The sequence below is a fragment of the Electrophorus electricus genome, chromosome 3 (assembly GCF_041902795.1).
Source record: "Electrophorus electricus isolate QZ-2024a chromosome 3, ASM4190279v1, whole genome shotgun sequence".
In the NCBI taxonomy this organism is placed as follows: domain Eukaryota; kingdom Metazoa; phylum Chordata; class Actinopteri; order Gymnotiformes; family Gymnotidae; genus Electrophorus; species Electrophorus electricus.
In genome coordinates this window covers 38,064,491-38,074,490 of record NC_137499.1, presented here as the reverse complement: position 1 = coordinate 38,074,490, position 10,000 = coordinate 38,064,491, and the positions used below count along the sequence as shown (strand labels likewise).

Here is a 10,000-nt window from a genome sequence, read left to right as displayed (position 1 = left end):
TCAAACATTCACAGTCGGAACAGTTTCAGATATACACATTTGTACAAATATCTAACCATATTTACCACACACTTTTATCCACAGCAAAGTTGCAATTACTCAACTTAGGTTAAGGGTCTTGCTCAGGGGCCTAACAGTGCCAACCTGCTAATGGTGGGGCTTGAATCAGTGACCTTCCAATGACTATTCTAATACTTCAACCACTGAGCTACTACTGCAGTGTGAGTCATCACAGATTTATAGGCACTTGTGAAGTAGCTCAGGTCTAAGTGCAGATACTTCAGAGGAAACGCATTCACATACACAAAAAGCCACATGTTTTCAGGTAACACCCTGTGTGTGTTGTTTCTGTATGTAAGGGTGTATGTTTATGTTTTTACTGGGATGTATACGTGATATGAATTTTGAACCAATACAAACATGTGACAGACACTAACTGTCAGCACACGCACACACACACACACACACACACACACACAAACACACCCCGCTCTCTTTATAGAGCTTCAGTTTTGTTATGAAGTACAGGGATGAGTACTGGCGTTCTCCTGGTTGAGAGGGGTTTCTGGGATTGGGCTTTGTGCAAGAGAACAGAGTGCTGCATGAGAGCTTCTCTCATGAGAGGGAGTCCCACACCAGAGCTCACAAACACCAGGCCTCCGGCAAACGAACCCTGAAAAGGAAGAGTGGAGGAAAACATCACACACACACACACACACACACACACACACACACACACACACACACACACACACACACACTGTTTATTGTATATGTATGTGTTAGTAAAGGAAACTCAGAGGTCCTCTGCAGGGAGCAGAGTTTCAGTATGTGGTGTTTTGGTGGTGTGGTGGTAGAGTATCAGTGGCGTATGGTGGTGTGTTGGTGGTGTATGGGTGGAGTCAGACAGAAGCTTGGGGTGATGAGGTGGTGTTCAGGGTGTGTCAGTCCCCTACTCTCACTGTGAGGGACTGAGGAAATGGACTACAATTCTCTGGGAGTCCACAGAGGCCTGGGCTGAGGAAGGCACACACACTGTATGAAAAACAATGAACAGAGGGCCCTTGTGAGTGTGTGTGTGTCTGTGTGTGTGTGTGTGTGTGTGTGTGTGTGTGTGTGCGTGTGTAGGATGGTCAGGTAGTCAGGTTTGAAGATTATTGATGCCTCAGTGATGCGTCACACCTTATCAATCACCCTCTGACTAAACAAACCCCACGGACTCATACACACTCTCTCTCTCTCTCTCTCTCTCCTTCTCTCTCTCTCCTTCTCTCTCCCTCTCTCCCACTTTGCATGTTTCAAACTCACATTCACCCAGACAAACACACACACACACACACACACACACACACACACGTACACACACACACACACACACACACACATACGCGCACATGCACACGCACACAAACCACACACCCACAACTCTGGCAGGAGACGGTTAGATTGTTCGTCTTCTTTGTCTTCTTTTTCCTGCTCTCTGCACTCACACAACAGTCACAGATTCAATCAGTTACGTTAACGTGAAAGATGAGAGAGACGTGCAGAAGGGAAGACATAATTGACAGAAAGAGAGAGAGAGAGACTGAAAGAAAAACTGGAATCTGTCCTTAGCCAGCTCCTGTGCCAAGGCCTTCTCTCTCTATCTGTCTCCCCCTACCTCATGCTCTCTGTCCCCTCTGTCGTGAGCAATGTCTGGGACTGTTTGGAGCTGCACAGAGAGATGGATGGACAGTTGTAAAAAGGAATGGCATGATTACACCAGGGAAAAGCAGTCAGGGAGGGGGGGCAGAGAGAGAGAGAGAGAGAGAGAGAGAGTGTGAGAGAGGGAGAGGAGGAGAGTTTAGAGTGGCGATGAAGACGGAGGAGCAGGACGTGGCATGGTGCTCTGAGACACCTCTCCTCACTTCTCCTCTGAGACACCTCCTCTCCTGTCTGTTCTGCTGCTGTAAGGCTGTTTGGGTGTGTGTGTGTGTGTGTGTGTGTGTGTGTGTGTGTGTGTGTGTGTGTGTGTGTGTGCGTGCATGATGTTCTATGGCTCAAGGGATCACATGACCTGGCACTGTGGGGAGGACCAGACTCGCTGGCACCTGTTTGTCTGAGCTCTGAGGAAGTCCGGTATGGTCCTCTCAAGACATGCAGGTCTTCTGTTTGTTTGATTACATTCGGGTCGGAGTTTCCAGGCCCCTGCACAGGGACTCAGACCTGGGATGTAGAACTGGGACGTAGACCTGGGACGCAGACCTCGGACTCAAACCTGGGACTCAGACCTGGGATGTAGACCTAGGACATAGACCCAGGACTCAGACCTGGGACGTCTGTGAGTTAGGAGAGATGGAGCAGAGTTCTGACAACCCCTGTCTTAAGGGGATATTCTGTTTGATCATATCAACTGTGTGTTGTCTTTGTAAACCGTTCTGTTGATTGTGGTAACTGTATTGATTGTTGTCTTTATAGGCCATATTTGTTTGGTTGTTTTGATTGTGTGTCTTGTTGATTGTGTTAATTTTCTTGATTGTGTTGTTAGAGGCTTTGTTACTGATTGTGTTGTTGTTAGAGGCTGTGTTACTGATTGTGTTGTTGTTAGAGGCTGTGTTACTGATTGTGTTGTTGTTAGAGGCTTTGTTACTGATTGTGTTGTTGTTAGAGGCTTTGTTACTGATTGTGTTGTTGTTAGAGGCTGTGTTACTGATTGTGTTGTTGTTAGAGGCTACGTTACTGATTGTGTTGTTGTTAGAGGCTGTGTTACTGATTGTGTTGTTGTTAGAGGCTGTGTTACTGATTGTGTTGTTAGAGGCTGTGTTACTGATTGTGTTGTTAGAGGCTGTGTTACTGATTGTGTTGTTAGAGGCTGTGTTACTGATTGTGTTGTTGTTAGAGGCTACGTTACTGATTGTGTTGTTAGAGGCTGTGTTACTGATTGTGTTGTTGTTAGAGGCTGTGTTACTGATTGTGTTGTTGTTAGAGGCTACGTTACTGATTGTGTTGTTAGAGGCTGTGTTACTGATTGTGTTGTTAGAGGCTGTGTTACTGATTGTGTTGTTGTTAGAGGCTGTGATACTGATTGTGTTGTTAGAGGCTGTGTTACTGATTGTGTTGTTGTTAGAGGCTGTGTTACTGTGTGTGTTTGGTGAATCGGTCCAGAGTGCTGGTGTTGGAGGCTCTAGCGGTCTTGATCAAGCTGTGTGTAGCAGCGTGTAGCGCACTCTGCAGGGTGAGGGGGAGCTCCTGTCACGTCTCTGTACTGGGCAAGATGTTTCTGAAGTGTGCGACTCTGGGTTCAGCTTCCGTTCTGTGATCCTGAAGAGTTTGCTTGTGTGTGTGTATCTGTGTGTAAAATAGAGAGAGATTGTAGAGAGAGAGAGAGAGAGAGAGAGAGAGAGCGAGAGAGAGAGCGAGACAGAGAGAGAGAGCGAGAGAGAGAGAGAGCGAGAGAGAGAGAGAGCGAGAGAGAGAGCGAGAGAGAGAGAGAGAGAGCGAGAGCTCTGACTTGTTCCATGCATGATTACTTTTCATGGGAACACGAGCACTGTGAGAGAAAAAAAGCAGATGAATGCATGTGTACCTTCTGCTGGAGTGTGCGTGCGTGTGTGTGTGCCCATTTTGGTAGGAGAAACATATAAAGTGGGTCAGACATGTGATTTGGAAGTTGGCAAGTCAGCAGTGTGCGCATGTGTGCATGTGAGCGTACGTGCGTGCACGCTTGAGTGTGTTTGTGTGACTGTGTGTGAGGGGCTACTAGCCAATGGACTGATCTGTTTTCATATCGGAAAAAAATCCCACAAACCACATCACCAAAGAGAGAGGGAGGAGAAGAACAAGGGGAATACGGAAAGAGAGAAAGAGGTTTGTTAATGAGATGCTGGTGTTTATACCTTCATTCTGGAAGATGACTGCAGAGGGCGTGAGAGAGGGGGAGGAGAGGAGGAGAGAGAGAGGGAGAGGAGGAGGGGAGGAGGAATTGGTTGGAATGAAAATCAGTGACAGCAGAGAAGGAAAGGTTTGATTTTTCAGAAGCTGCACCACGTCCCATAATGCACCCTGTCTGATAAGCTGTAGTTTGCCTCATCAGACACATCACACACTACTCTAGACACGCTGTCCTCCGTCCCCGTCTGTGTCTTCTCGCTGTCCTCCGTCCCCGTCTGTCTTCTCGCTGTCCTCCGTCCCCGTCTGTATCTTCTCGCTGTCCTCCGTCCCCGTCTGTATCTTCTCGCTGTCCTCCGTCCCCGTCTGTATCTTCTCACTGTCCTCTGTCCTGCCCCAATTATGGTATTTTGGCAAGTTGTAATTTTCTCTCTCCCATCATCTTTATGTCCAAACAGAACTGAATACCTTCCCCTCCATGTGTCTCCCCTCCCCTCCCAGAAATGACACGATTATACATGCCTTCCAGAGACGGCATGCTGTTTCCTTTCCTGCTGGTGATTTTTTAAGCTGACCCAACACTGGCTCGGTTTGGTGTTGTGATGGTTTATTTTGAACCATTTAGAGATGATTTTGTAAAATCGTTTGTTAACGGGCAGCTTTGATCCACGGCTCATCCGCCTTTAGAGAGGAAGCGCTTCGCTCTCCACATTATGCACACTAGCTGACATTTCCCAGCTCACAGAGAGGCTGCTCTGTCTCTGTGGCCTGTTCAATGTAACCTGTGTTCAGAGCATTGTGGCCTCTATATATATATTATATATATATATATATGAGAGAGAGAGAGAGAGAGAGAGAGAGAGAGAGAGAGAGAGAGAGAGAGAGAGAGCGCGAGAGCTGACCATGGATTCTGCATGATTTGGTCTCTCTGGACCAGACATGGGCTGCTTGCAGTCCCTCTGAAGTGCTCATAAATGTCATATTGCACTGTGTGCTGACACTGATACTCCACAGAACACTGAGGACTTCCCCATGGCTCAATGCTGGAACTTTTTTATTGATATATACTTCAGCCAGATGGTATAGTTTTAAGTATATTGTTATTTATGGGATATACAGTATACTTTAGCCAGCAGGTATAATTTACGAATGTATTATTATGCTTTCATCTGTATACAGACAATGTACAGCTTCTCTTAACATCACCTATGTCAGAATCCAGGTGCATATTTTATTAGGTTTATGGGGTAGGTATAGCAAGCCAGGTATGTGGGACTTAGCAGGCACTCCGAGATCAAAAATGAGGGGCAGTGTACAGGGGGAGTCCAGGGACCAGACCGGAAACGAGGTCTGGAAAACAGGTTGAGTTCAAAAACCTGGAAAACCAACCCTTACATAAAAGGCTTGGTGCATCCCGAGAACGGCAAAACTTCACAACGAAAGTGGGGGAGGTGCGCTTGAATATGAGAGTTCAGAGAAGGTGAGAACAGACAAAAGGGGTGTGTCTAGTTAGCGCTTTGGCAAACCAGGCTGGAGATGGTGGTGGGAAGGTCTGGCAGAACTGGGACGGGCGTGGTTTATGGGATCTGAAACACCGTGTGAAGTTCACGTCACCTAGCATCATCTCTGGCAAGTACAGAATGTTGCTCAGAGCTCCCTGTTGGACACAAATACATTTTACTTGTGGATATCTCAAAATGTTCTGCGATCAGAACCAAGGTGAAAGTAGATTGTTGTTATTGGACAGAGGAAAGGTACCCTGCAATCTTCTGGCTCCTTTTCTCTGAAGGCCACAAAATCCATCAAAATTCGCTGTGTCAGTTTTGAACCCAGTTTCAACAACCACCTGAGTAATGTCTGCGTGAGACGCACTCTCACCTCTCACTGCTGACAGTGAGGAGCTTATTTCTGCTTCCATGTCAACGAGACTGGATTACTGCAGCTCTTTCTTATCGGCCCTCGCCAACAGCTCTATTATAACATTTACAACCTGTTCATAAAATAGCTGCCAAAGCACCAACACAGCAGACTGGGGGATCACATTACAGACTGAGGGATCACATTACAGCCTGAAGGATCACATTACAGACTGAGGGATCACATTACAGACTGGGGGATCACATTACAGACTGATGGATCACATTACAGACTGAGGGATCACATTACAGACTGAGGGATCACATTACAGACTGAGGGATCACATTACAGACTGGGGGATCACATTACCTCAGCTCTTTGCTCACATTATTATCTATCTGTGGTGTTTTTTATTAAGTTCTTGTCTAAAGTAAAAGTGTCTTTGTGGTCTTAATCCTTTCCACCTTAGCAAAGTGACTGGCAAACATGTTTCAACCAGGTCACTGTGATGATTAAACACAATGTGTTGGCGATTGTTAATGTTGGGGTGTGGAGGTGTGGGGGCGGCTTTAGACGTAAAGTCTCTAACTCTGGAACAACTTGGCACTGAAAGGGTGGCGAACTTTGGCATGGCTGATTTAGGAAACACAGACTTCACTGTAATCCTGCCATGTCGCTAGACAGAAATGTCTAGACACTACTTGCTTTACCTGTGTGTGTGTGCGTGCGTGTGCGTGTTCCATTGCATCCACTAACCTGTACAAAAAAGACAAAAAAAGAAATCTCACAATAAAGTAAAAATAATCCATGCCACAAAACTTTTAAAAAGTCTCTTCCTCTCTGTCTCTCTCTCTCTCTCTCTCTCTTTCTTATTGTAGAATAATAGAGTCAAAATTCTGCTGTGTTGGCTAGAGTTGGAATGTACATTTGGTTTGGAGATGTACTAATCTCCTTGTAGTGTGCGCGCGCGCACACACTCACACACACACACACACACACACACACACACACACACACAAGAGAGTGTGTGTATGTGCTGTCTGAATTGAGTCAGCATGTGTCGTGGGTAGATACTTTTCTCTCTGTTGTGGAGGTGTTGCCACCTTTCTGAGGGCGGGGTCACTGAGTTCGAGGGAACACGTCATCTCCCACAGCCGTTCCGCAGACGGCTGCCTCCTCATCTTCCTCTTCCTCCCCCGTAACTAAAGAAACCTGTGCACCAGCCCATGTGTGAGCCTGCCCTGTCTGGTGCTTTCACCATTGGCACATCTCAGTGGGTTTTTCTCAGGCCAAGAGAGAGAGAGAGAGAGAGAGAGGGAGGGAGGGAGGGAGAGCGAGAGAGAGAGAGAGAGAGAGAGAGAGAGAGAGAGAGAGAGAGAGAGAGAGAGAGAGAAGGAGAGAGAATAAGAGGGAAATGGATAGGTAGAGGGAGAGAGAAAGGGAGGGATGGAGAGAGGGATGGAGAGAGGGAGAGACAGAGTGAGGGAGAAGGAGAGAAAGTGTCGTCTTCTGCATTTGCATTCTCGGTATTTCCGTTTTCAGACTCTCAGTATTTAGACAAAGAGACGCTTTGTCCGTTTGTCACAATCCGATAAACAGCTCCTGCAGGGAAGTAGTTGTGTTCGAGGTTTTATCCAGACCAAAGCAACAGCTCTGAAAGGCCAGGAGTAGTTCTTATTCCAACCTCAAGGGGGCACCTGCCTCATAACCAACTTACACTCGTCCCTCTCAGACCTATATGTTGCGTGTGAATTAATAACCAGTAATACATTGTTCTTCTGATTGTTTTTCCTTTAGCAAGACCCAAACAGATCCAACCTGATCCATCCAGATCCCACCAGAATGTTGGACAGCTTAATGCCTCGTGTTGTAAAAATGTAAGATTTACGTGAATTTGATGAAACCCAGTCTTCAAAAAGAGGTAGCTAAATAAACATTTTAGCAGTGTCAAGTATAAGTGCTAACTCCCTGATCCCGCACGTGTTGGGTCCCGCAAGCGAGCAGTCCCGCAGTCCCGCGGCTCGGCTGATCGCTCAGCACTGGCCTGGCTGCGCTACACTGTCATCATCATCATCATCATCATCATCTTCATCATCGTCGTTTTCAGCATGCTTGATTCAGCCATTTTGCCTGCTCACATCATCACTTCTAAGTTAAAAACACACATGCTTGTGTCAGGAAGCATCAGACTGTGTGAGTGGGGTCAGAGACTGTGTGTTTACTGTGTGCAATAAACTAAAACCCCTGAACAAATATGTGTGTGTGTGTGTGTGTGTGTGTGTGTGTGTGTGTGTGCATGCTCTGTCAGCAATAGTCTGTGCCAGCTAGGGATTAACACTGCATGCTAAAATTCTAACACCTCAAAGCCTAAAATTCAAAGCCAGTGCCAACAAATCAACAATAAGAATGCATTGTATCTGAACACACACATACACACACACACACACACACACACACACACACACACAACACAATCCTTTGGCAGTTTTATTGTTCTCAGTGTTGGCTATATAGAGCAATAACCCGTTGCACCCAATCAGAACCTGCTCAGAACCCATTCAGGCCTGTATTGAACCTCTAAACATGGCTTGCTGTTATTAGACAGGTCTGCAGGCAGGTCCTCTGGTCCTCTTCATCAGCTGTCTGCTGAGAAAGAAGAAGTGCCTTCTTTTAACCTTTCTAAAGTTGTCTTCTTTGGGAAAGTGCCCTTTCTAATGAATCTTGGCCAGTCTCATATATATTTCATCTAGACTGGCATTTAAAGCGGACATATTATACCCCTTTTCCCACAAATGAGCGTCATGCTTTGGTCGGAACGGCTGGTCCCTTTAAATGACGACCAGCCAGTGCTCGCGCCCAGCCCCCGCTTCCGCGAGGTGCGCTGATGTGCTCGCGGCTGAGCGCTACCGTGGCTGAGAGCGCACCCTGGGTGAAACGGGGCAGTGCGACCATAGCTAAAGGGTTGGGGGCTTGTTTGTTTTGCAGCCTGTTGCAGCTCCCCTGTGCTGTGTGTCTGGGGGCCGGTATCGCGCGGGATCGTGCGCTCGAGCACAGAGCAGTTCCGTGGCAGGCGAGAGAAAGAGCCGTGAAATCTCACAACGGCGCTTGTCAGTAGTTCCAGTCTAAACGGCAGCTTACAAAAAACAAAGCAAAAGGCCGACTGGGCTGTCTTAGTTCTGTTTGTGGGTTGGTAGGAACTCCAATAGTACTCAAATGCATGTGTTGCAATCCCTGAAAAGTGAATCTTTCCTAATATGCCCCCTTTAAACCAACAGGATGTAACCCGTATGAAAACAACCTTTTACCGCGTTTGTTGAAATGTCACTACGTCCTGACAAAAGGATACGAGACAGATCATCGGTAAAAAAAAATTAAAAATCAGCCTCTTCTGGCTCCGCCTACTCCTAATGGCATCTGCAAGGATACGCTACAACCGAATCAAAACAGCCAATCAGAGCTGGGAAGACAGTTTGCCGGAGTGTCAATCACTGTCAGTGCAAATGCATGCACTCATGCAGTAGAGCTCAGGAGTTTTAGAAAAACAATAGTGCATAAACAAGCCTCATGGGTGAAGAAGCTGCCCACCCCTCCATCGCCAACAACAGCTTACACGACAAAAGGAAATAAACACAGGATGACAGATGAAGAAAAGCAAGCTGAAAAGAACTGGACCGCGCCCAGATAAAACAAGGATAAACAAAGATTTATTAGATTTTTGAAAAAACAAAACAAAACAAAAAACCCAACAATAACCAAAAACCCACAAAGCTGTAGTCAAGATTATAGTAACACTCCAAAACACTTCTCATTTTCCTGGGCTGTTGCTAATGGCAGCATTTCCCCAAGGCTAAGGCTACTGTTAGCATTGTTTAATTTGGATGTTGCTGAAAACCTCCTTGTTCTGTGTTTCTCCTGATATCTGTGTGTGCCTGTGTTCTCACAGCCAAACGTTACAATACCGCCTATACTTCGCACTGTCCACGATGCTGGCTGTTACCAGACAAACATCTAAGCACTGAAATAAGTGTGTTGCCTGTCCAAATAGATAAATGACTTTGCATGTCTATAAAGGATTTATTTCTGTTTGTTTGTTGGCCATGTTGACATTCCACAGTGGGCGCGGCTGCCTCTTCTAGGGGGGGGGGGGGCTTTGGAGGCGGGGCTGGAGAGGGAGGGGGAGGGGGGGGGAGTGGCTTGGTAGTTTTCATCACTACCATTTTCAAGCTAAATTCACTCTCTTCTCAGTCTCACAACCCCTCTCTCTAGCCCTCTATCG

The 10,000-nt window shown here is 46.6% G+C and overlaps 1 protein-coding gene across 15 annotated transcripts in view; it reads left to right on the top strand.

Moving 5' to 3' along the window:
• Window positions 1–10,000, top strand: part of srcin1a (SRC kinase signaling inhibitor 1a) — a 111,249-nt gene that overhangs the window by 36,548 nt on the left and 64,701 nt on the right. For 4 of the 15 annotated variants that reach the window (XM_081711440.1, XM_081711437.1, XM_081711439.1 and 1 more), the window contains exon 1: window positions 1,398–1,948. The exons of 4 other annotated variants lie outside the window; for them this stretch is intronic. In XM_081711440.1, coding sequence (XP_081567566.1) covers window positions 1,753–1,948 — 196 coding nt within the window. In that variant the 5' untranslated portion in view covers window positions 1,398–1,752. 7 more of the 15 variants (XM_081711444.1, XM_081711442.1, XM_081711443.1 and 4 more) reach the window with 4 other exon arrangements.